This window comes from Ranitomeya imitator, chromosome 6 (genome assembly GCF_032444005.1).
Source record: "Ranitomeya imitator isolate aRanImi1 chromosome 6, aRanImi1.pri, whole genome shotgun sequence".
Classification (NCBI taxonomy): domain Eukaryota; kingdom Metazoa; phylum Chordata; class Amphibia; order Anura; family Dendrobatidae; genus Ranitomeya; species Ranitomeya imitator.
In genome coordinates, this window is record NC_091287.1 from 220,159,160 (window position 1) to 220,185,556 (window position 26,397).

At 45.5% G+C, this 26,397-nt stretch overlaps 2 protein-coding genes across 2 annotated transcripts in view; one reads left to right on the plus strand and one right to left on the minus strand.

Moving 5' to 3' along the window:
• The window catches only part of EPB41L4B (erythrocyte membrane protein band 4.1 like 4B), a 252,755-nt gene that overhangs the window by 91,438 nt on the left and 134,920 nt on the right, over positions 1-26,397 (plus strand). Inside the window, exon 2 of the mRNA XM_069730489.1 lies at positions 2,496-2,600. Coding sequence (XP_069586590.1) covers positions 2,496-2,600 — 105 coding nt within the window. The remainder of the gene's footprint in view (positions 1-2,495; positions 2,601-26,397) is intronic.
• LOC138642266 (uncharacterized) lies at positions 19,450-25,155 on the minus strand. The gene is made up of 4 exons (XM_069730330.1): positions 25,123-25,155; positions 20,919-21,060; positions 20,671-20,821; positions 19,450-20,241 (listed from the first exon to the last, which is right to left on the minus strand). The coding sequence occupies exons 1-4, from the start codon at positions 25,153-25,155 to the stop codon at positions 19,563-19,565; spliced, it is 1,005 nt and encodes a 334-aa protein (XP_069586431.1). The 3' UTR covers positions 19,450-19,562.

Genomic DNA, 26,397 nt, shown 5'->3' on the forward strand with positions numbered 1-26,397 from the left:
ATCCACGATGAATTGCAAATAATTTAAGTCGTTCTTTGCCTTAAAAATTAACCTAATCACAAAAAAATAATTTCAACTCAATTTCAGCCCTGCCACAAAATGATCTGCTTGCGTCATTTCAGTGATCTTCTTGTTAGATGAGGAGAAAGTGTTAAGGAGGGCAAGGCAGCTGATATCAGTTAACTGATAAGAGCAGATTGGTTACTATAAAGCAGGGATGTCAAACTCAAACAGAGGGCCAAAATTAAAAGCTTGGACAAAGTGGGGGGGTCAACCCTCCTCCCTAAATCTACCCTACAAAGAATGGTGACTCCATCACAGTATGATTCTTAAGGTACCTTCACACATAACGATATCGTTGCTTTTTGTGACGTAGCAATGATATCGTTAAGGAAATCCTTGTGTGTGACAGCGACCAACGATCAGGCCCCTGCTGGGAGATCGTTGGTCGCTGAGGAAAGTCCAGAACTTTATTTCGTCGCTGGACTCCCTGCAGACATCGCTGGATCGGCGTGTGTGACACCGATCTAGCGATGTCTTCACTGGTAACCAGGGTAAACATCGGGTCACTAAGCGCAGGGCCGCGCTTAGTAACCCGATGTTTACCCTGGTTACCAGCGTAAAAGTTAAAAAAACACTACATACTTACCTACCGCTGTCTGTCCCTGGCGCTGTGCTTCTCTGCACTCCTCCTGCACTGGCTGTGAACGTCGGTCAGCCGGAAAGCAGAGCGGTGACGACACCGCTCTGCTTTCCGGCCGCTGTGCTCAGTCAGTGCAGAGGAGTGCAGAGAAGCAGAGCGCCGGGGACAGACAGCGGTAGGTAAGTATGTAGTGTTTGTTTTTTTTTACTTTTACGCTGGTAACCAGGGTAAACATCGGGTTACTAAGCGCGGCCCTGCGCTTAGTAACCCGATGTTTACCCGGGGACTTCGGGATCGTTGGTCGCTGGAGAGCTGTCTGTGTGACAGCTCTCCAGCGACCAAACAGCGACGCTGCAGCGATCGACATCGTTGTCGGTATCGCTGCAGCGTCGCTGAGTGTGAAGGTACCTTTAAACTGTAATCCACACACAGGCCCCCATACAATCTAATGGACACAAAAAGTGCTCCATACAGTATAATGACCCCCAGAGTGCTCCATACAGTATAATGGCCTCACATTGTGCTCCACACCAGTGTAAGGATGTGGGATTATGGTGCCATACAACTCAGATTGCACTGAGTCGTAGCACATTTCTGTGAGTGTTTTCAAAGTATGCCCTCTGTTCTAGAAGAATTGCTAAATTATAGAATATGTATTCTGATGCATAGGCTTAATCTGAAGTAAATAAAGCTTGTTAGAAGTATAAAATGTCTCAAAGATTTCAATATTGTATATCTAATGTTAATGTAATTCTTTCCTTGTTTCCTGACCTGATCTGTAAAGTGAAAGTTAATGCTGTGTACTGATCTCATTAGATTGGAATCTGAGTTTCACCTTCTGCTTACATCTGCTTCCTGCGCTCGTTTTCCTTGCTTTCTGTGTCTGGACAAATCTACCTCATTACTGAAATTAATTTGATTACTTTTCTTATTTTACACATTTTATTAATAGATATAATGGTGTGTCTATGTGTATATGTGTGTACTAGTGGCATTACTATGGGTTATCTCCCTGTATAACTGCCATGATACTGCTTCACTCCTTCTACTCTCCCTTATTTTATGAACTTTAACAGAGAAGTGAAATTGACAAATGTGTTGTGATAAATGTTATAGTATAAGTAGAATACAACTTGTGTTTATCAAGCAAGGTAAATTCCTTATCTGAAGGTCTGGAACTCCTGAACATCCAACCACCAAGTGGTATAGCCAGTAAGGAAGTGCAGTGAAGGGTGAACATATAAAACCCAAACTAGAATGAGAAAGGATAAACTAAAAAGGGAAAATGAGAAACATGGGGAGAGAAACAAACCAAGAAGGGAAATCAAAGTATATTGAAACCATCAGAATTTGGACAGGAAAGAATGGGTAATGGCTCAACAGACAGGGGAACCGACCACTCAGGAACAGGTCACAGAATTCCCACACCTTCCCATGACATCCATAATACAGGCAAGTTTTATGAAGCCGTAATATGATGCCTGCAGACTTCAATAGCACTCATACTGTATAAGCATATGTCTTATTTCATGTAGGTTTTAGTTTGTCAGGTTCTGTGCAAAATCCCACTGAGTTGCTTTTGTTTGCTGTCTTTTTTAAGGGGATATTTTCCCCCAGAAACATTGATATCTACATAATATATTATAGAAGCATCATATGGTACCATGTATGGGGGCCTTGTACCTCCTATATGAGCTTGCTCTCCATATGTTTGAGTATAAAACTTTATAAAGAGTGATTTTGAATGTGGATACTCCAATATTCTGTTGTTGGACAGGTTCAGATATGAAGTAAAATGACTAGACTATTAAGAAACAAATGATGTACTAAAGTGTGCTCTTCTTTGTTTTAGAAACAAGCCAAAGGGCAGGATTTATTTGACCAGATTGTATACCATTTGGACTTAGTGGAAACTGATTATTTTGGCCTTCAGTACATGGACGCTGCCCAAGTGCCGGTATGTATCTTCCTTATCACTACACGCTACTTTTACAAAAGTACATCATGTTGAGAAGCCACTGGGATTTGTGATAAAAATACAAATTGGAACAGGAATGTTCAAGAGGCTGCATTTCAAAATTAGAATTTAATTAATAATCAGTTTTTCAGTCTGTTCTTTTTGTTGTGTCACAAAGTCATTATATGCAATTTTCTACATAATTACAGCAAATATTTTTTGGATGAGTCTAGTTGAATACAATGGTCCCAAGTGTAAATGAAGCTTTATTTTCTTATTTGTTGATACCTAATTTTCATATATATCATATATTGATTTATTGATCTATAAGCTGCTTATTTGTATCCCTTAGTGGTAACGATTGTGGTAGCTCACCGTTAGAGATTAGTTTTCATGAATGGATGTGAAGCCATGCAAGTAGATGATTTTCAGAAGGAAATCTAGTGCATGAGCTAAAAGAGCTAAAAACAAATACGGTAGTTAAAAACCACATGGTCTGTAGTCCTAGAACGGCCTATGGGTATATGTTCCTGTCTGGGGACATCCTGTGAAAACTGTTAATAAAATTAGAAAAATATCAGGTAGTAATCATTGTAGGATTTAAGTAAAGATACAAATTACTTTATCATAAGATTCATTATGTACATAGCCTATTTCAGTTTTAGAAATGGATGTAACATACTGATAAAGTATGACAGTGAAAAAAGGTTCTTCTTAAAGAGGTTGTCCAAACCAGAAATCCAAATTTTGTTTTGGAAAGTTAGTCTGTCCTGTATTGTAAGAACACCCCTATAAATTTTGCTTTTTGTTTCTATCTTGCGTTCCTCCTGAATTTCTGCATCCACTTTATTTACATGCAGCTCTACCAAACTTGACAGCTCACTGTGCTTTATTATCAAACCTGACAGCCAGAGCTGATACCGCCGCCCATCCTCAGTATCCAGCCACGCCCACTGCGCACTCATTGGCTGTCAGTAATCTGCCCCTGTGCTGACCTGTATGATCACAGTATTAGAAATGGGAGAGGAGTGTCCTGTGTCCTCAGCTGTGGAAAGCAGCACAGTCACTGCACTCCACAGCGCATCCACAGTGGTGATAGAGGGGCGCCAGTCCCCATAATCATATCCACAGTGGCATCACCTGTCCCCATATCACATCTATAATGGTGATAGAGCGTCACCTGTCCCCATATCACATCCATAGTGGTAATAGAGCGTCACCTGTCCCCATAATCATATCCACAGTAGTGATAGAACGTCACCTGTCCCCGTATCACATCCATAGTGGTGATAGAGCGTCACCTGTCCCCATAATCATATCCACAGTAGTGATAGAGCGTCACCTGTCCCCGTATCACATCCATAGTGGTGATAGAGCGTCACCTGTCCCCATAATCATATCCACAGTAGTGATAGAGCGTCACCTGTCCCCGTATCACATCCATAGTGGTGATAGAGCGTCACCTGTCCCCATAATCATATCCACAGTAGTGATAGAGCGTCACCTGTCCCCGTATCACATCCATAGTGGTGATAGAGCGTCACTTGTCCCCATAATCATATCCACAGTAGTGATAGAGCGTCACCTGTACCCGTATCACATCCATAGTGGTGATAGAGCGTCACCTGTCCCCATATCACATCTATGATGGTGATAGAGCATCACCTGTTCCCATATCACATCTATAATGGTGGAAGAGCGTCACCTGTCCCCATATCACATCCATAGTGGTAATAGAGTGTCACCTGTCCCCATAATCATATCCACAGTAGTGATAGAGCGTCACCTGTCCCCGTATCACATCCATAGTGGTGATAGAGCGTCACCTGTCCCCATATCACATCTATGATGGTGATAGAGCATCACCTGTTCCCATATCACATCTATAATGGTGGAAGAGCGTCACCTGTCCCCATATCACATCCATAGTGGTAATAGAGTGTCACCTGTCCCCATAATCATATCCACAGTAGTGATAGAGCGTCACCTGTCCCCGTATCACATCCATAGTGGTGATAGAGCGTCACCTGTCCCCATAATCATATCCACAGTAGTGATAGAGCGTCACCTGTACCCGTATCACATCCATAGTGGTGATAGAGCCTTACATGTCTCCACATCACCTCTGACACAGGAGAATTGTGAAGTGAAAATCTATAATGATGTGTGTGCAAGAGTGTAACTGTGTGTGTATATCTACATATATACCGTAACTCATAATAACCTCAAAATACACCTCACTGCTACATAACCTTATTATAGACCTCTCAGATGCTGCAGAACCTCATTATACACTCCTCAACTTCTGCAAAACCTCAAAATACATTTTAGGCCTTTTTCATATGTATGCGTGAATATGTGACACGGTCTGTTTTTACTATCTGTGTGTACTGTATTTGCGACACGTACCGGAATAAAATGCATTCAAAAAATGACTGACTATTATGTGCTAAAACGGAACCTGTCACCAGAAAAAAAAGCACTATGTTGATAATCTGCAGGTTGATAGCATTGTTACCCTGCCCGGAGCCTGCACTTAGGCTGGTTTCACAGTAGCGTACGGGAGTACTGCGGATGGCAGCGTACTTCCTCCCTTCTTCCTCCCTGAAACCACGCCACCTAAGCCTCCTGCGGTGCCCTGCGTACCTATCTTTATCATTGGGTGCGCAGGGACGTACGCTGTTTGCAGATGCCTCCTCATGCGCTATTTGGACGCTGCGCCGATCGCAACAAAATGCTACATGTTGCATTCAGCGCAGTTCGGCGCAGCGTCCAAACTGCGCATGTGGAGGCATCCGCAAACCGTGTACATCCCTGCGCACCCAATGATAAAGATAGGTACGCAGGGCACCGCAGGACGCAAGGAGGCGTAAGTGTGGTTTCAGGGAGGAAGAAGGGAGGAAGTATGCTGCCATCCGCAGTACTCCTGTATGCTAGTGTGAAACCAGCCTTAGCCGAACTCTGCAGCGAGAAAATTACCTTTATTCTCCCCGGTAGCATTCCGGGTTCAGTCTCTGGGGCATTGTTGGTTGAGTATAGAGAACCTGACACTGGCTCTGCAATAGGGCTAACTGTCAGTCAGAGCCGGGATCGGGAGCGCGGTTACAGTCGCAGTTCTATATACTCAGAGCTGTGACTGAACCGAAGCCGCCCCTGTGACCGAAACCGGAACGCTACCGGGAAGAATAAAGTTCATTTTCTCCCTGCACTGTTCGGCTAAGTGCGGGTGTCAGGAAGGGTAATAATGCTATTAACCTGTAGATTAACATATTTGCAGTTTAACCCCTTTACCCCCAAGGGTGGTTTGCACTTTAATGACCAGGCCAATTTTTACAATTCTGACCACTGTCCCTTTATGAGGTAATAACTCTGGAACGCTTCCATGGATCTCGGTGATTCTGACATTGTTTTCTCGTGACATATTGTACTTCATGATAGTGTTAAAATTTCTTTGATATGACTTGCATTTATTTGTGAAAAAAAAACAAAACAGATATTTGGCAAAAATTTGGCAATTTTCCAACTTTGAATTTTCATGCCCTTAAATCACAGAGTTATGTCAAACAAAATACTTAATAAGTAACATTTATCGGTCGTCCATGACAGCACTACGGAGAGAGGGGATCCGCCCTTCAGGAACAGGAAACCTACAGATACATAAGGGCGGCACCTCTCCCACGCATCAGTTGGTTTCCTGTTCCTGGTGGACAGGATTCCCTTCAGATACGACTTCATTTCACCCATCAATACCCAGGCCGGCTGTCCGACCCAGGTAGCGAGGGGGTCTCCTACCTCGGGCAGTGCGGGCCCCTGGAAGCGCCACGGTGCGTCTGGGTAGGACTCCACGATAGTGAGCGGTGCAGGGGAGAGCGGCGTCTGGAGGAGGTCCGTCCCCAGAGGCCAGCGAGGTGAGTATGCCCCCCCGGGGTCCGTTCACCCTCCTGGGCCTCGGTCTTCCCCGCCTCTGGTCCTCATCGGTGCGGTGCAGGCTTCTGCGCTCCTTTCGGTTCGGGGGACCGGGGGTCGGGCACCAGCTTCTGCCGCGATCGCCGTCGTGCTGCGGCCGCAGGCGGCGGTGGTATGGCGGCGGGCTGCTGGGGGTCCGGTGGCGCCGTCCCCGGCTTCTAGGCGCGTCCCTGAGCGCACTGCCGGCTTTTTGCTGAGAACGCCGCTGTCCTGCATGCGGCGGAGGTGGGGGGGGGGGCGATTGCAGGCGGAGGAGGGTGGAGCAGGGATCTGCACGTGGGGGGGTGGATTTGGCCACGCACCTGCACATGTTCCGGATCCGGGGGAAGGGCTATATATAGCCAAACAGAACGCTGCAGGGCTGCTTGTGAGCCCATCTGCAACTATGGATGAGCCGGAAGCTACCGTCGGTCTGCTGGAGCAGGAGCAGGACAGAGCCTCGGAGAGGTCCCATGCGAACCCCCAGCCGAAGACCCACGGATGCAGTGATCAGCCCAGTCGCAGATCTAAACAGAAGGATCTGGACCGACCCCCCAGTAATCCGGTACCTACCGCTACTGCCTGGGTAAGAGGTCTTCGTGAACGTACCCTGATGCAGTCTTTTCCTATGTTTATTTCCTTAGGGGAAAAAATGCGCTGGTAAGGTAAGAAGCAAGGAGTGCGCACTATGCGCTTGCCCTTTGCCGGACGCCTACCCTAAAAGACTTTGTCAGTCGTGTATGCGTCAGACGGTAGGGAATAGATTGATAGGAACACTGTATAGCAGTAGCACCGGATAAATTACATAGCCTTTTTCTCCGCTCCCATAGGTGGCGGAAGAGTCTCCTGATTTTACGTCAAACCTTAGGGAGATTATCAAGAAGGAGGTGAAAGATTCCCTGAAATCCCTGTCCCGGGGGAAGCCTTCTAAAAGAAGAAGGGAGCCTAGCGCCTCAGATTCGGATTCGTCCGCTGGCCCTAGAAGGGAGAATGATTCAGAAACCTCTGTCTCCTCATTCTAATCATTTCTGTTTCCCGCTGGACCAGATGGACAAGCTGATCAAATCAGTTAGATCCACCATGGGGGTGGCTGACGAAAGGCCAGAACTTTCAGCGCAGGACCTAATGTTTGGCGGTTTAGACCCAAAAAATTGTAGGTCATTTCCGCTTAATGACAAGGTTCAGAACCTTATCAAAAGGGAATGGAAAAAGCCAGAGAAAAAAGGCAGCTTTCCACCGGCCTTTAAACGTAGATATCCCTTTGAGGACCCCCTGGTGAACACATGGGATAAGGCACCAAAATTGGACGCAGTGGTGGCTAAGGCATCTAAAAAATCTATTCCCTTTGACTACATGGCTTCCTTAAAGGATCCTCTCGATAAGAAGGCTGACTCATTTCTTAAAGGGACATGGGAGATGTCGGCGGGTGCGCTAAGACCTGCAGTGGCTGCGACATGTGCAGCCAGATCAATGATGATCTGGCTGGATCAACTAGGGTCCAAATTGGAAGAGGGAGTCTCCAGAGAATCTATGTTAAAATTCCTGCCAACAATTCAGAATGCCGCTGCCTTTCTCGCGGACGCATCTGCAGATTCTGCAAGAATGGCGGCTAGAGCGGCAGGATTGTCAAACGCAGCACGCAGGGCCCTATGGCTGAAATGTTGGCCGGGTGACCTTCAATCCAGATCTCGTCTGTGCTCTATCCCATGCAAAGGGGAATACCTGTTCGGTCCAGTCCTAGACGAACTGCTGGAGAAAGCCGGAGACGAGAAGAAGAAATTTCCCAGGCTACCGACTACTTCTTACAGGCGTCCCTTCGCAGGGAAAAGGTTCTTTTGAGGGAGACCAGCTAGAGACCAGAGCAGATGGGACGATAAAAAAGAAAGGTACTGGAATTATGTTTGGAGGAGGAGGACGTCAGAAGCCATCCCGTGAGGTCAAAAAACCACCCCAATGATTAGTCGCCCCGGTAGGAGGTAGACTATCTGCCTTCTACCTGGCCTGGTCCAAAATCTCCAGTAGCGATTGGATTTTGGGAATAATAGCTACGGGTCTGCGGCTAGAGTTCTCCTCTATCCCTCAGAATTTTTTCAAAATTACGCCACTCAGGTCCTCTCCAGTAGAACAGGCGGCCCTGGAAACGGAAGTTCACGACCTGCTCAATAAGAATGTCCTATCAGAGGTTCCGGAAGGAGAACAGGGTAGAGGATTCTACTCTCCTCCATTCCTGATACGTAAACCTGACGGCTCCTTCAGAACAATTATTAACCTTAGGGCTCTTAACAATTTCCTGACCGTACAATCATTTAAAATGGAGACTATTAACACCGCAATAAAGCTACTGTTTAAAAACTGCTTTATGGTAGTATTGGATTTTAAGGACGTCTATTACCATATCCCCATTTATGCAGGACACCAGTGATTCCTGAGGGTGGCGGTACGGTTGGATGGGGTTGTCAGACACTTCCAGTATAGGGCCCTCCCCTTTGGTATATCGGTCGCCCCTCGGGTGTTTACCAAGGTAATGGCTGAAGTTATTGCACACCTACATGAGTCTGACATTCTAATAATCCCCTACCTGGACGATCTCCTTATCGTAGGTAAAACGGTGGATCACTGTCTGGAACAGTTACATAAAGTAATGTCGGCCCTGGAGCATCTGGGGTGGATGCTAAATGTTAAAAAATCATGGTTACAGCCCATGACGGTGCAGCGATTTTTAGGCCTGACCCTGGATTCCCAGGTTCAGGAATGCTGTTTGCCTCACGAGAAGATTGATCGCCTGCACCTTCAGGTGCTAAACGCCTCTAAAAACCCCACCATGTCCCTTAGAAGAGCCATGTCCCTGTTAGGCTCTCTCTCATCCTGTATTCCAGCGGTCCGATGGGCCCAGTATCATATGAGGATACTTCAGGGCGAGGTGCTATTACAACAAAAAAGGTTGGGGGGGATGTCTGGAGAGCCTGCTAACCCTATCCCAAGACGCTATTGTATCCCTCGAATGGTGGCTAGACCAAGAGAACCTGTCCACGGGGGTCCCCTGGGAATATAACGTAACTCGTATAGTCACCTCAGATGCTAGCCCTTCTGGGTGGGGGGTTCACATGGGGGATATTTTGGTACAGGGGCTTTGGGATCAGTGTCAGATGGAAATGTCCTCCAACCTGAAGGAGTTAACAGCAGTGGAACAGGCAGTTAACACTCCTTGTCTATCTACAGGGCCACCACATGCGGGTATTCTCGGATAATCGGGTCACCGTGGCATATATAAACCACCAAGGCGGGACCCGTTTCAAATCCCTAATGTGCGTAGCAGATCGTCTGTTCCAGCTAGCAGAGCAACATCTTCTCTCATTGACGGCTCTTCACATAAGAGGAGCAGAAAACACTATGGCGGATTTCTTAAGCCGCAACACGTTGAGGCAGGAAGAGTGGTCCCTGAACGGCTCCATCTTCGACCTCATCGTGGAAAGGTGGGGTCAACCGGAGGTAGACCTGTTTGCCACAAAAGAAAACAGAAAAGTGACACAATTCTGCTCTGAACCCCAGAGAAAATCCTCGGTCAGTAGACGCCCTCCTCATAGACTAGAACTTCAGGCTAGCTTACGCCTTTTCTCCCCTGTCTCTACTTCCTCTGGTGGTGAGGAAAATCAGGAAGGACAAGGCCACAGTGATAGTAATTGCCCCCTTCTGGCCCAGAAGGACGTGGTTTCCATGCCTAAGGGCTATGTCAATATCCAACCCATGGGTCTTGCCAGACATCCCGGATCTCCTATTCCAGGGCCCAGTCTACCATCCTCGGGCGGTTGGCCTTCATCTGACAGCGTGGATTTTGAGCGGGTGCTGTTAAAGGATAGGGGGTTCTCTCCGGGCCTCATTAACACTCTGCTGAAGAGCAGTAAAAAAATCACCACAAAAATTTATGTCAGGATCTGGAAGAGATTTCTTCAGAACTCGGGGGTAATAGCTGGTCAGTCAATACCGATAGACCAGATTTTGGAATTCTTACATAAGGGGTTAGATATGGGGTTATCCCCAAATACTCTTAAAGTGCATCAGCCTCAGGGGCCCTCTTTGGCTGCAACATTGCTGAGAATTACTGGGTTAGCAGATTCATCAAGGCGACAAAACGGTCTAGGTCAATGGTGAAGAATAGGGTCATGCCATGGGACCTGAACCTAGTCCTCTCAGCCATGACAGAGGCCCCATTTGAGCCAATTTCTTCAGCCTCTATTAAAAATCTATCTCTTAAAGTAGCCTTCCTGGTGGCCCTAACATCGGCACGTAGGATAGGCGACATCCAAGCATTATCCAGGGTTCCCCCTTACATGCAGCTTAGGGATGATAGATTAATACTGTCCCCTGATCCAGCATATCTTCCTAAGGTTGTGCCAAGATACCACAGAACACAGGAAATAGTTTTTCCATCTTTCCTCCCCAATCCTACTAACGATAAGGAAAGGAAGCTACACACTTTAGAGGTAAAAAGATGTATCCTGGAATATCTAGCAGTAACCGATCCCTGGAAGATATATAACGCCATATTCGTGTCCTATCAGGGTAGTAGGAAAGGTCATAGAGCATCGAAATCTACTTTAGCTAGATGGGTCAGGGAGGCTATCTCGCTGGTATACATCTCAAAGGGCAAGCCGGCGCCTGAAGGTCTAAAAGCGCATTCCACTAGAGCTATGGCGGCTTCGTGGGTGGAAAGATTGGAGGTGTTGATCGACCAAATTTGTAAGGCTGCTACTTGGTCTTCTCCAACACATTCTATAACCACTATAGATTGAACCTGGGTGCCTCTTCTGACCTCTCTTTTGGTGTAAGGGTGCTGCAAGCTGTAGTCCCTCCCTAGTTAGTTACTCTCTGTAATTCTCTCCGTAGTCCTGTCATGGACGACCGATAAAGTCTTAGTTACTCACCGGTTAACGGTGTTTCTCGGAGTCCATGACCGCACCTGTACATACCCTCCCGTCTTCTTACGTTCTGGGTGTACACCTCTTCCTTTATTTATATAATTCACGGGTAGTGAATAGTTAGTTATTGTATCATTGTTTATTATGTATGCTATTAACCTTGGTGGTCCTCTTGTGCTCTGTAAATCAACTGATGCGTGGGAGAGGTGCCGCCCCTATGTATCTGTAAGTTTCCTGTTCCTGAAGGGCGGATCCCCTCTCTCCGTAGTGCTGTCATGGACTCTGAGAAACACCGTTAACCGGTGAGTAACTAAGACTTTCCCACATGTCTACTTTACATCAGCACAATTTTGGAGCCAATTTTTTTCTTTTGTTAAGAAGTTATAAGGGTTAAAAGTTTAAACAGCGATTTCTCATTTTTACAACACCATTTTTTTTAGGGACCACATCACATTGGAAGTCACTTTGAGGGGTCTATATGATAGAAAAGACCCAAAAGTGACACCCTTCTAAAACTGCACCTCTCAAAGTGCTCAAAACCACATTCAAGAAGTTTATTAACCCTTCTGATGCTTCACAGGAATTTTTGGAATGTTTTAAAAAAAAAAAATGATCATTTTAACTTTTTTTCACAAAAAAATTACTTCAGATCCAAATATTTTTTTATTTTTTCATGGATAACAGGAGAAATTGGACCTCAAAAGTTATTGTGCAATTTGTTCTGAGCACGCTGATACCCGATATGTGGTGCTAAACCACTGTATGGACACACGTCAGGGCTCTGAAAAGAAGTAGTGATGTTTTGGAATGCAGACTTTGATGGAGTGGTCTGCGGGCATCATGTCACATTTGGAGAGCCCCTGATGCGCCTAAACAGTGGAAACCCCACACAAGTGACCTCATTTTGGAAACTACACTGTGTGCTGAATTATTAGGCAAGTTGTATTTTGATCACATGATACTTTTTATACATGTTGTCCTACTCCAAGCTGTTCAGGCTTGAGAGCCAACTACCAATTAAAGGGAACCTGTCACCGGAATTCGGCTGGACCGGTTTTCGGTCATATGGGCGTAGTTTTCGGGTGTTTGATTCACCCTTTCCTTACCCGCTGGCTGCATGCTGGCTGCAATATTGGATTGAAGTTCATTCTCTGTCCTCCGTAGTACACGCCTGCACAAGGCAATCTTGCCTTGCGCACACGCAGTATGCTTTGCCCAACTGCGGGCAAAGCCGAAAAGCATTAGTGCGCATGCGCCGGTGCACTATGTCCTGGAAGTATTTCGCTGTGATCCGGGACATAGTGCGCTGGCACATACGCACTAATGCTTTTCGGCTTTGCCCGCAGTTTGGCAAAGCGTGTTGTCTGCATAGCCTTTTCTGGTAAGTATAGGGGAATCCCACGTCATTTTAATAGCCAGTAAAGGTTAATTATACAGCTGTGACCTGATATTAATAGCCTGGGAAGCTCCATGGGTATTACCCTCTTCCCAGGCTATAAACATCTGCCCCCTGCTGTCGGCTTTCCCTCTGTTGGTTACAAAAATTACGCAGGAGCTCGCGCCATTTTCTTAAACATAATCTTTTATTAATTAAATACATGTACAGTAAGCTGAACTCACACTGTACTAATTGTATATGTCACTGACAGCTATATTTCTACCTATTCTATGTGTATTTACTGTATATAATCCATCTATTCTATCCTGTCAGCTCCTGCTGTGATTTTACACTACGCGGCTGAATTGCTGGCTTTTATTCTATCTAAAATGTATATGTTTTGAAGAATATTTCCTTTGAAAATGATGTTTAAATAACTTAGAGAATTTCTGTATGTAAAAGCTCATGTTAAAATCGTATTGGAGTCAGATGGCAATCACACTGCATTCGGACGTAAATCAGATGTTAGGAGTGAAAAATCAGATTGTACTCGCGGGAAAAAAGCATGACACTTGCATTACACCCGTCCGACTCGCCAGCATCAAAATCGGACCAATTTTAAAATCACTAGTGTGACTCCAGCCTAACAGTTGTCTTTCAATAATGGATAACGTTCAGACCACATTATTTAAATAAAGTTGAGTTAATTTTATTTGGCTATCCTTTTATATGAATAATATCCAGCTGAATCTTGTTCATTTGCATATCTATCTACTAATCAATTTTCATTGTTAGAAAAGAGTAAACTTGTACAGTACATGCCAACCAAGAACACTCCTTTGGCATACATTTACCCATGGAAAAAAGCTATGCATATAACCCAGCATACTTTAGAACAAACTAATATTTCTAATGTATGAGGACAACCTGGAGTGTACATAACATTAGTATCTATATATGCATACATTTTAACAATTTATTGGCAAAGTTTGAAGTCTTGTTCGCTGTTAAACTTTTTTTCAGCAAGTCTCCAACATGGTGTATAAATAGAAAAACAAGTCTTATTTTCCTTACTAATACAACTACCTCTCCTCTTCTATTGCTTCCTGGGTCTTTCAAGAGTGTGTGTATCCAGTTCTTTTAGAATGGACTTGTGACCACTGCAGTCATTCACCGCTACAGCAAGTGATTGGTTGCAGTGGCCATATGCTCATCCTGTCGTAAGAGCACACCAGCAGGGAACAATGGAAATATCTTTATAGTCATCAATGGTGTGTACTATAAGTTGAAGTTATCTACAGATAGCCTTTATTCAAATATTGTTCTTGTGAAACATGAAACCTAGAAGTATGCAGTGTGTAACCACTCCAGTTTTTCTTTGCTGAATTTTTAAGAACTGTTCACCACTGAGAATAAAGATGGGTGGAATTAAAGGAGATGGTGTTGTAGATTCAAACTGTAGGTTTTGACAAGGGCTAGAAGGGGATTAATTACCTGGTAGTTAATTATTACCAGATTTTATTATTTGAGTTTTCATTTGTATTATTTACTTTTTAACTTTTACCTCTGATATTGATGTAGTAGAACAAAGACATAGGCTAGGGTCACATTGCGTTAGTGCAACCCGTTTAGCGCTAGCGGGTTGCGCTAACGCAATGTTTTTAATGTGGCCACGTCCCGGGGTCGCGGTAACGTCCCCGCTCTCGCAGATCCCCGATCTGCGAGAGCGGGGAACGGACCGCGGGCACGCCTCGGACGCTGCAAGCAGCGTCCACGGCGTGCCAGGAAACACCGGCGCGTCGCTAGCGCTGCGCGTTCCCATTGCTGTGAATGGGCGCGCTAACGGACGCGTTGCACGGCGTTAATTTCACCGTGCAACGCTGTCCGTTAGCGCGTTCCCATTAACGCAATGGGAACCAAGCCTAAGAAGGGCACAATTCTTCATTTGCATTTTTATTCTTCCCCCATGACTGCATCACGGAGAGAGGGGATCCGCTCTTCAAGGACAGGAAACCTACAGATAAAAAGGGCGGTACCTCTCTCCCGCATCAGGCATTAGTTGATTTCCTGTACTTGATGGGGGACCTACAGTCGACGTACCTACAAAGGAGGCATACCTGGGTGCCAGAAGAGATCATCGTGGGATGCCAGGCCCCACCAGACCGATCCAGGCATCAGGGGTTCCTTGCCACGGCTGTCGCGGTGTCCTGAGGTGCCACCGCCGGGGTCAGCAGTTTAGAGGATGGAGAGGGACTCGGATACATCCGAATCATCATCATCATCATCATCATCTTTATCCAGGGACTGGGAGTGTCCCTGGAAACAGCCTCGTCAAAGCAGTCATGGCCACCATCGGGCCCTTGTCCAAAAAGATCAGTTCAGGACATAATGTTTGGAGGACTTGAACAAAAAAATAGATCTTTCCCCTTAAATGAGAAAATCCAATCCCTAATTAAAAAAAGAGTGGAAGAAACCAGAGAGAAAGGTCTTTTTATCTCCAAAGAGGAAATATCCATTTGATGACCTGGCATTTTCTTCTTGGGAGAAGGCTTCAAAGTTTGACTTGGCAATTGCCAAGGCTTCCAAAAAGTTTTCCCTTCCCTTTGAGGACATTGAGGTATTGAAGGATCCCATGGGCAAAAAAGCGAATACCTTCCTGAAAGCTTGATGGGAGGCCGCCCAGGGGTGGGACTAAAACCTGCATTAGCTGCCACTTGTACATGCAGGTCACTGACTGTCTGGCTAGACCATCTGGAATTGCAGCTGAGATAGAAAACCTCTAGTAACACTATACTGGACTCCATCCCAGTAATGAAAGGAGCTGCTGCTTTCTTTGCTGATGCACCGGGGAATCAGTCAGACTGGCAGCCAGATCGGCAGTATCTTCTAATGCAGCCCGGCGAGTCCTCTGGCTTAAATGTTGGCCAGAAACTGATTCCCATAGGGAAAAATGATGTACTAGTCCATAAAATTACCATAAATCTTTATTTAGTACATTAAAATACAAAAAGAGAAACATGAACCAGGTGCGTGTCAGTTGACAATAAGAAAACAAAAATTACACCAAGGGCCCCACCCCCACCGGTACCCCACCATAAGGTGCTAAACTATTACACCTTTTACCAGAGTAATCCTATAATAAACAATATTCCCATATCTATTATAAATCGTAGTTATGGTCCGCTGTACACAGTCCCTCTAGGAGAACCTGTATACATTATTATTGCACCTCCTAGTACCGGCCCAAAGTACCTATCTCATCTAAACCGGCGCAAAGCGCCCGGTCACATTAGAATCCCCGGGGAGAATCTCCCTTCAGGGAATAGGGTCCGGTATCAGACATCAGGGGTGCCAACCTAACAGGCCTCTTTGCCAGGAGAAATAGCTCTGATACTTACATAATTGCAAGGTGCACAGCAGGTGGGGAACCAGGGGGGGTGAGTGCCCGCCCCAACGCGCGTTTCGGTCCCGTCCTTCGTCAGGGGGCCAGGAGATCTCCAGACAAAGTCAAGAGTATGCTCCATTCCTTGTGAGGGTGACTTCTGTTTCACCTTATGCTTGATGATATTTTGGATAAAGCGGGGGATAACAGAAAAAAGCTTCCTATCATCTCCAGAAGCTCTTACAGGAAATCCTTTCGGAGTAGGAAATTTATCCGGAGGAAGCCCCCCAGGAACCAGGATAAGTGGGAGGATAGAAGGGGAAAACCAAGGCTTTCTTGTTCAACAGGCCCCCCCCTCAGTGAAAACCAGAAGACATCCTAATCAGGGTTTTCCCCAGGTGGGGGGAAGTTATCTCTTTATGTTCCAGCCTGGGAAAAAAAACGGTTGAGATTCACACCCACATGGTTCGTGCTGAAGTTTGTACCATCTATGTTACAAGTTTGTGAATTAAGAAATTTTATCTTCACGGATTCGGTGGAGCTGGACATTTTTCTTCTTCAAAATTACATGGTTCATGAATTCTCTTTATTTTTGTCTTCAACCATTTTGTGACTTGGCAGATCACACAAATAAGATGACTTTCAATTTGTAAAAGTTTCAGACTCGCAAAATGTTACTCTGTGCGACTGCAGTACATTTCTGGAAAAAATTATCAACATTTCAAAAAGTCACAACTGATGGATCAGCGACAAACCTCTGATTACCAAGAAAGAAAACCCAAAATAGTGAACTTGCAAAAAAGGAGCCAATTAAAAGAATTTGGGGCAAGTAAAAACCAGCTTAAAATAGGGAGAACTAAACAAAAAGAAGGTACACATGTAATAATAAAATGGGTCCATGTTTTCTTTTTTATTTATTTTAACTGATTGGAAAAAATTGCAGTAACAGACATGGAAAAACTATGACATAAGACGGGGGTCATCTTATACGCCCAGTCATCTTAGGCTATGTGCACACATTGCAGATTTTCCAGCTTTTTTTTCTGCACTAAAATCTGCAGCTCATAACAGAAAACGCAGGTGCGTTTTTGGTGCGTTTTTGGTGCGTTTTTGGTGCGTTTTTCAGTGCGTTTTTTAGTGCGTTTTTTAGTGCAGATTGTCTGCGTTTTTTACCTAAATAAAGCTCTGGAAACTTGACAAACTTCAGTTACAAAAAAAAAAAAATAATGATGTCATTTCCTTGTCCATCCCCTTCTTCTTTCATCCTCCATTTTGTGCAAACATGAGTGGAAGTTACCAAAATATGCCGCAGGTACACGTCCGCAGGCCGCACCGGATACTTATGCTGGGGTTGCTGCTGCAAATCTTGAATATGCATAGACAGCAGGTAAGCTGAAGTGCATTTTTTTTTTTTTTTACGCTACACATATTCTACAGCGCTTTACCGACATCTTGATTTTTCTTAATTTTCACAGTGTTGTGTTGTAAAAAAAATGTATTTTTTTTTATTTTAGAGGCAGCAGCAGGAGAGAAGACGGAAAAGACTGTGGGTGCACCCGCTTGTTGCAGAACGTACACAAAAAGGCCACTGTTATGTGCTTTATAATGATTTGCGGAAGTAAGTAGAAATTCATGAAAATACAAAGTAATGTTTTTCCACAAATGTTATGATATGTTATGTAACATTTTTTTTTTTTTTACATTTTCAGATACCCGGAAAAGTTCGTTTCATTTTGCCGTCTGCCAATCCTGGAGTTCGACCAACTTCTGGCAATAGTTTCCCCCCATCTCACACTGCAAGACACTTTTATGAGGAAGGCCATCTCTGCTGAGGAAAGGCTGCTCATCACCTTGCGGTAAGTAAATAATTTTTGGGTTGAATGTTATTAGGGCTCTTTCACATGTCCGTGTGTCTGGTATGTGTGATGAAAGTTTTCACATGTCTCGGAGACACTGACAAACTAATAAAGGTACCGTCACATTTAGCGACGCTGCAGCGATCTAGACAACGATGTCCATCGCTGCAGCGTCGCTGTGTGGTCGTTGGAGAGCTGTCACACAGACCGCTCTCCAGTGACCAATGATGCCGAAGTCCCCGAGTAACCAGGGTAAACATCGGGTTACTAAGCGCAGGGCCATGCTTAGTAACCCGATGTTTACCCTAGTTACCATTGTATAATTGTAAAAAAAAAAAAAAAAACATTCCTGTCGCGTCCCGCAGCGTCAGCTTCCCTGCAGTAAGTGCGCTGGACGGAAAGCAGAGCGGTGACATCACCACTGTGCTCTGCTTTATGGGCAAATACTTTACGGGCAAATGCTTTACCGGAAATATCATGTTTATAACACGCCAGGAAAATGTAAACATTTTTGTGTGCTACCAGATGTGCCCACTGTATTTTATGCCTTATCTACAGAATTCTATAATTTGGGCCCTGGGTCAGTGGAGATACATCATACCCGTGTGTGTGTTTTGTAATGTTATCCCATCTTGCTGTGTCCAGTTTGTGCGCCTCCCTTCTTGCGATACCTCTCTTCTGCGCAGATGTACTTTCTGGTCCTGATGAGGATAGAGCAAAGTGCGCAGATGTGCATGCGCTGGGCCTGTCTCCTTTTCTTGCCTTCGCTCACTGCAGGACTTACTTCTGCCCTCAACAGGCCGGATTAGTGCGTTGAAGGAAGTAGGAGGGTGGTGTCGTTGGCTAAACATTGGAGTGGCTGGACACGGACCTGCAAGTCCCTTCTGATGTGACTGGTGGTTTATTTATTGATACCCTTGTGTTGTGCCGTGTTACTAAGGGCAGCATTATAGAATACTTTAGATAAAACATGAAAGGGGCTGAACACATATTATAGCGCCCATAACTGCTGACATGTTTTATTGTATTTTTGTGTGACATTTCTAATATTCATTTTTGTTTCTTTGCAGATTTTTGGCCACAGGAGAGAATTCAACATCGATATTCAATTTTGTTTGTTGTATTTTTTTGGGGAACAAAATAATTTGTAATTTTTATTTATGGTTAATAAAAAAATTCTTATTTTAATTTGGTTGTTTTTGGATTGAATAAGTATTGTATATATAAAATTCTTAACTAAGAATTATTCTCCATCCCATTGTCCAGTGCGCATACAGCCATCACACTATGTCCATCCCATAGTCCAGCCCCCATATAGCCATGACACCGTACACCTGTCAGCTAAGTATGTAAAGTATCTAAAAATCAGAGATGACATTTGATCAACATTAATTTATTTAACAAGCAACTAAATTTTTCCAAACACTTGAGAAAAATTTTTTCAATATGAAAAACTGAACTAACTTTTTCAAAAACAATTGCATCTTAATGCAAGTAGGTGTATTCCTGGGAACACCCATATGAGCTACTTGTGTCAGTCATGAAAGATTGACTTGCTGATGGTCCCAGGCTTGTGTTTCCTCCTCCAGAAAAATTCTGTGCCGGTTGGGTGTAGGAAGACACTCTATAGTGCGGTTCACTGGGTTTCGGTCGTGGGCGAAAGAGTCCGAAAACCCCCGTCAAAACCTTCTCGTATGACTCAATTGGAGCAGGGTCCTCCAGAGCGGTGAGGGATGTTTGGCACAGAGACATGAAGAGAGACTGCCTATCCGGTGGCAGTGAGCGTGCCTTTCGGGCAATGGTCAATGCAAAAAAGTCACACTGGTCCTCACTTGAGGATTGTTTCAGTAAATCAAGTGTGTCACTGGCCATCTTCTCAGTTTTATCCTCATTTTTTTTTTTTTTTTTTTTAATGGACTCTCCTGCCACCGGATAGGGAGCTCTCTTCTCTGTTACCACAGCTTCTGACGAACCAGATGATCCAACAGCTGCTGCAGTTGATGTGCCTGCAGCAGCTGCTGGACATGCGGCCTCAGCAGAAGCTGTGGTAAGAGATGGAAAAATTGTCCCTCCCGCTCCCGAGGAAGTGCCTGCTCCATCAGTGCCTGCTCCATCTTCGGAGTGGTCATCCACAGGAGGCGGGTTGGAAAGGTTTCCCTCAGTCCTGTGTGAGAAAAGGAAAAAAATTATTAATCATGACCGCTGCGGAGGAGCAACATTTTAGGAACAGCATAAAGGCCGATTACTCCTAAACGCAGTTAATTTTTTTGCATGTGTGCTGATAATGCATGTTTTGATTTAACACATGCGTTATCACAACATGCTAGCCAAACAATGTGCTAGTTATCTTGCGCAGTCAAAGTGCCAACACAAGATAAATAGACACGGTGTAGTGCCATACCTCTCACAACTCCATCTGTTGAATCATAGCGCAGACAGGATTTTGGAAAATGCTCTCTTCACTATGGTATAAATTCTGGATGCTGTGTATTGAACGCTGCGGCAGGACACAGGGTTCAATACGCAGTCAACTGTGCTACACCACATGGCAACATTGATGAGGCTACATATATATTAGTGGTTTATAACCTACCTCCGCAAAGTCCGGCTTGTGAGCAGGAACTGCAGTTCATCGTAAAAAGGAAAGGTTATTCGACTTGGAGAAGATCCACTCCGGTCACATGTATTGATGAATTTATTGTACCGGTCACGAACTGACCTCCATCTCTGCTTGACATTTTTTTCTAAGAAACAAAAAAATATATATATATTTTTCAAAGTAAATGTATCATAAACTCTAATAATAATAATATTAATAATAATCGGTAACAATATAATTACCAATTTCCAATTGGTTTGCAATGGACAGGGAATCCCACTCCGGATAGAGGTCCCTCACAATCTTGGTCCAGCAATGGTCTCGGAAATATTTGTCCTTGTAGGACACATCAGCGGCATCCCATATACAAGGTATATCGCGAACCTACAATGAATAGAATAGTGTCATTACATACTATATCCAAATGATAAGTAATCTAAAAGGGAACCTGTCACCCCCAAAATGGGAACTGTAGATAAGCCCTCCATGTTTCCTCTAAGATGATCAAAAGAGGTTAGATTATAGTGACACAGGGGCGGTAACGGACCGATGGGCGTTGCTGTCCGGTCCATCCTCTCCCATCTTGTTGTTATGATGTCCTCTTGTATTCACACTGCGGCTCCTGCGCAGGCGTACTTTGTCTGCCCTGTTGAGGGCATTACGTTGCATTACTGCAGTACGTTGCTGTGCCCTCACCAGGGAGATGAGCCACAGCGTGAATACAAGAGGACGTCATCATAAGAAGATGGGAGGGGCTGTACCAGACCGCCACGCTCATTGGACCGGTACCGACCCTGGGTGAGTATAATCTAACCTCTTTTAATCATCTTTGAGGATACATCGGGGGCTTATCTACAGTATACCAGAATGGGTAGATAAGCCCCTGATGCCGGTGGGCTAAGCTCAACTTCCATGTTGGAGTTAAGAGGTTTCCTTACAGCACAAATGTTTAAAAATTTGACATTGCATTTCACACGTCAGTGGCTCCGGTACGTGAGGTGACAGTTTTATCACGTACCTGAGACACTGACTCACGTAGACACTTTAAAATCAATGTATCTCTACAGATGTCAGCGTGTTTTCAAGGACCGTGTGTCCGTTTTCAAAACACGGAGACATGTCAGTGTTTGTGGGAGCGCACGGATTACACGGACCCATTAAAGTCAATGGGTCCGTGTAAACACGTACCGCACACGGATGTTGTCTGTGTGCCATCCGTGTGCATTTTTTCTGTCATAGTGTTAACATTGAAAAAATTGTTGCAATGCAAGGACACAGACACAAAAGCAGACACACGGACATCACACGGATCCCTCCAAAATAAAAATACGTAGGGTCCCCCTATATTTTTAGGCCTGAAAGGCTAGGCAGACAGCCGTGGGCACCCTAACCCTAAAGGGATCCTACCCCTAACCCTACCCCTAAAGGGATCCTAACCCTAAAGGGATCCTACCCCTAAAGGGATCCTAACCCTACCCCTAAAGGGATCCTAACCCTACCCCTAACCCTAAAGGGATCCTAACCCTACCCCTAACCCTAAAGGGATCCTAACCCTACCCCTAACCCTAACCCTAAAGGGATCCTAACCCTAACCCTAAAGGGATCCTAACCCTAACCCTACCCCTACCCCTAAAGGGATCCTAACCCTAACCCTACCCCTAAAGGGATCCTAACCCTACCCCTAACCCTAAAGGGATCCTAACCCTACCCCTAACCCTAAAGGGATCCTAACCCTACCCCTAACCCTAAAGGGATCCTAACCCTACCCCTAACCCTAAAGGGATCCTAACCCTACCCCTAACCCTAAAGGGATCCTAACCCTACCCCTAACCCTAAAGGGATCCTAACCCTACCCCTAACCCTAAAGGGATCCTAACCCTACCCCTACCCCTAATCCTAACCCTAACCCTAAAGGGATCCTAACCCTAACCCTAACCCTACCCCTACCCCTAAAGGGATCCTAACCCTACCCCTAAAGGGATCCTAACCCTACCCCTAACCCTAAAGGGATCCTAACCCTACCCCTAACCCTAAAGGGATCCTAACCCTACCCCTAACCCTAAAGGGATCCTAACCCTACCCCTAACCCTAAAGGGATCCTAACCCTACCCCTACCCCTACCCCTAACCCTAAAGGGATCCTAACCCTAACCCTAAAGGGATCCTAACCCTAACCCTACCCCTAAAGGGATCCTAACCCTACCCCTAACCCTAAAGGGATCCTAACCCTACCCCTAACCCTAAAGGGATCCTACCCCTACCCCTACCCCTAACCCTAAAGGGATCCTAACCCTAACCCTAAAGGGATCCTAACCCTAACCCTAACCCTACCCCTACCCCTAAAGGGATCCTAACCCTAACCCTACCCCTAAAGGGATCCTAACCCTACCCCTAACCCTAAAGGGATCCTAACCCTACCCCTAACCCTAAAGGGATCCTAACCCTACCCCTAACCCTAAAGGGATCCTAACCCTACCCCTAACCCTAAAGGGATCCTAACCCTACCCCTACCCCTACCCCTAACCCTAAAGGGATCCTAACCCTAACCCTAAAGGGATCCTAACCCTAACCCTACCCCTAAAGGGATCCTAACCCTACCCCTAACCCTAAAGGGATCCTAACCCTACCCCTAACCCTAAAGGGATCCTAACCCTAACCCTAAAGGGATCCTAGGGTTAATGATAGGGTTGCTATTGTAAGGTGGCATTAAGCACGGTTAATAATGGAGAGGCGTCAATAAGACGCCTATCCATTATTAATCCTATTAAAGGGTTACTATAATATATGTGGACCCCCTAAAAAAAAATACATAGGGTCCCCCTATATTTTTAGGCCAGAAAGGCTAGGCAGACAGCCGTGGGCCAATATTTGAGGCCCGGGAAGGGGTTAAAATACCCATGGCTGTTCCCAGGCTATGAATATTAACCCACAGCTGTCTGCGTAGCCTTTCTGGCCCTAAAATATAGGGGGCCCCCAAAAAAAAAAGTGTTGGGGTCCCCCTATATTTTTAGGCCAGAAAGGCTAGGCAGACAGCCGTGGGCCAATATTTGAGGCCCGGGAAGGGGTTAAAATACCCATGGCTGTTCCCAGGCTATGAATATTAACCCACAGCTGTCTGCGTAGCCTTTCTGGCCCTAAAATATAGGGGGCCCCAAAAAAAAAAAGTGTTGGGGTCCCCCTATATTTTTAGGCCAGAAAGGCTAGGCAGACAGCCGTGGGCCAATATTTGAGGCCCGGGAAGGGGTTAAAATACCCATGGCTGTTCCCAGGCTATGAATATTAACCCACAGCTGTCTGCGTAGCCTTTCTGGCCCTAAAATATAGGGGGCCCCAAAAAAAAAGTGTTGGGGTCCCCCTATATTTTTAGGCCAGAAAGGCTACGCAGACAGCCGTGGGCTTATATTCATAGCCTAGGAAAGGGGCCATAGATATTTGCCCCCCCCTGGCTACAAATATAAGCCCGCAGCCGCCCCGGAAAAGGCGCATCAAAAAGATGCGCCAATTCCGGCACTTAGCCCCTCTCTTCCCACTCCCGTGTAGCGGTGGGATATGGGGTAATAAGGGGTTAATGCCACCTTGCTATTGTAAGGTGGCATTAAGCCCGGTTAATAATGGAGAGGCGTCAATAAGACGCCTATCCATTATTAAGCCAATGAAAGGGTTAAAAAAAAGACAAACACTTTTTGACCATAATTTATTGCACGCTTAAATCCGTCCTGAAGACCCTCGACCTGAAAAAAAAGGCAAAACAAAAAAACAAATTCATACTCCCTGGCCCTGTCCGCAGAAATCCATCGAGGGTCCCACGAAGATCTTCCATGGAGAACAGACACATCCAGAGATGTGTCTGCTCTCCATGGCTGCAGCAACACACTGACAGGAGCCATAGTTCCTGTCGGTGTGTTACTGCGCATGCGCGAGCGAGTTTACCGGCGGTCATTGACCCCGGCACTCTCGCTTACCGGCAGTGCTGCGTGGGAAAGTTCAACGCAGCTGTACTGCCGGTAACCGAGACGCCGGCGCCATTGAGCTCCGGGACAGTACGCGATACACTGCTAGGAGCTTCGCTCCTGGCAGTGTATCACCGGAGAGCAGCCGATCGTCGTGGGACAATCGTTTTATGGATTCTGCGGACAGGGAGTATGGATTTGGTTTATTATTTTTGGATTTTTTTTCTATGGACGAGGGCTTCGCCTACAAGTGTGGTGTTGGTGAGTATATACTCTATGTTTTATGTACTGTGTGTCATGTATGTCACGTTTATTGTGTGTGTATTGTGTGTGATGTGTGATGTGTTTTGTTTTACCGTACAATTGTGCTAAAGTCGCCGGACACAGGGACAACTCTCCCATCCTAATATCGGATGGGAGTAGTAGTCCCATACGGTGATTTAACACAATTGGGTGGCACTATCGTCGCATGGGGACACACATATACACATACATACCAAATCGATCAAGCGACCGACATCGATCCCCATGCGACGATATGCCTCCATCATGACAGCCACACTCCGCCCACGCACTTCCGCCCACGCACTTCCTCCTGCTTCCCCGCACTTCCGGCTGTAGCGGTTTCTGCACCACCAAACCGCAGAAAACCCGCAGATATTTTTTCATCTGCGGGTTTTACTGCGGGTTTGACCCTCACAATGGAGGTCAATGGGTGCAGAACCGCTGCAGTTCCGCAAAAAGAAGTGACATGCTGCGGAATGAAAACCGCTGCGTTTCTGCGCGGTTTTTCCCGCAGCATGTGCACAGCGGTTTGCGGTTTCCATAGGTTTACATGGAAATGTAAACGCTGTGGAAACTGCAGCGGACCCGCAGCGGCAAAATCGCTGCGGTTCCGCGGTAAAAACCGCAACGTGTGAATATAGCCTTATACGGCATGTGGTTCCCAGGGTCTGGAGGAGAGGCCCGCGACGTCACTGAAGGTCCTTCACTCACCGCATTCTAAGGAACAGAGGGAGACGCTTGCAGCGCTGTGATCCAGGGCCCGTCCGAGGGTGAGTATATCCATGTTTTTTATTTTTATCCTTTAATTTTTAACATGAATATGGATCCCAGGGCCTGAAGGAGAGTCTCCTCTCCTCCAGACCCTGGGAACCACACGCCGAAATGCAGGATCGCTCCCTGCACACGCTGTACCCGGCGTATAAGACGACCCTCGACTTTTGGGACAAGTTTTAGGGGTCAAAAAGTCGTCTTATACGCCGGGAAATACGGTGTGTATGTATATGTGTGTGTGTGTGTGTGTATATGTGTATATATATATATATACACACACACCGTATTTCCCGGCGTATAAGACGACTTTTTGACCCCTAAAACTTGTCCCAAAAATTATATATATAATCAGTCCATCACTACTTTAGACAGGATGGGCAGTCAGTTTGGAGATTGCTAGAACCTTGAACGTATCTTCAAGTGCAGTCCTGGAAACCCTCAATTACCGTGATGGAATTGGCTCTCATGGGGACCGCCTAAGGAAAAGGGAGAGGAAAACAAAGAATTACCTCTGCTACAGAACATAAGTTCATTATCCTCAGAAACCATTACTTTACAGGACCTCAGATACAAGCAGTCATAAATGATTAAATGCAACCTGACCATTGTCTGTAGGATCACAGCCAAGTATGTGTGACTCTGAAATGCTGCGGCGTTTCAGAAAAAAACATACATTCATAGCCATCTGTGACTGATCAGTGTGCAACGCCCCAGAG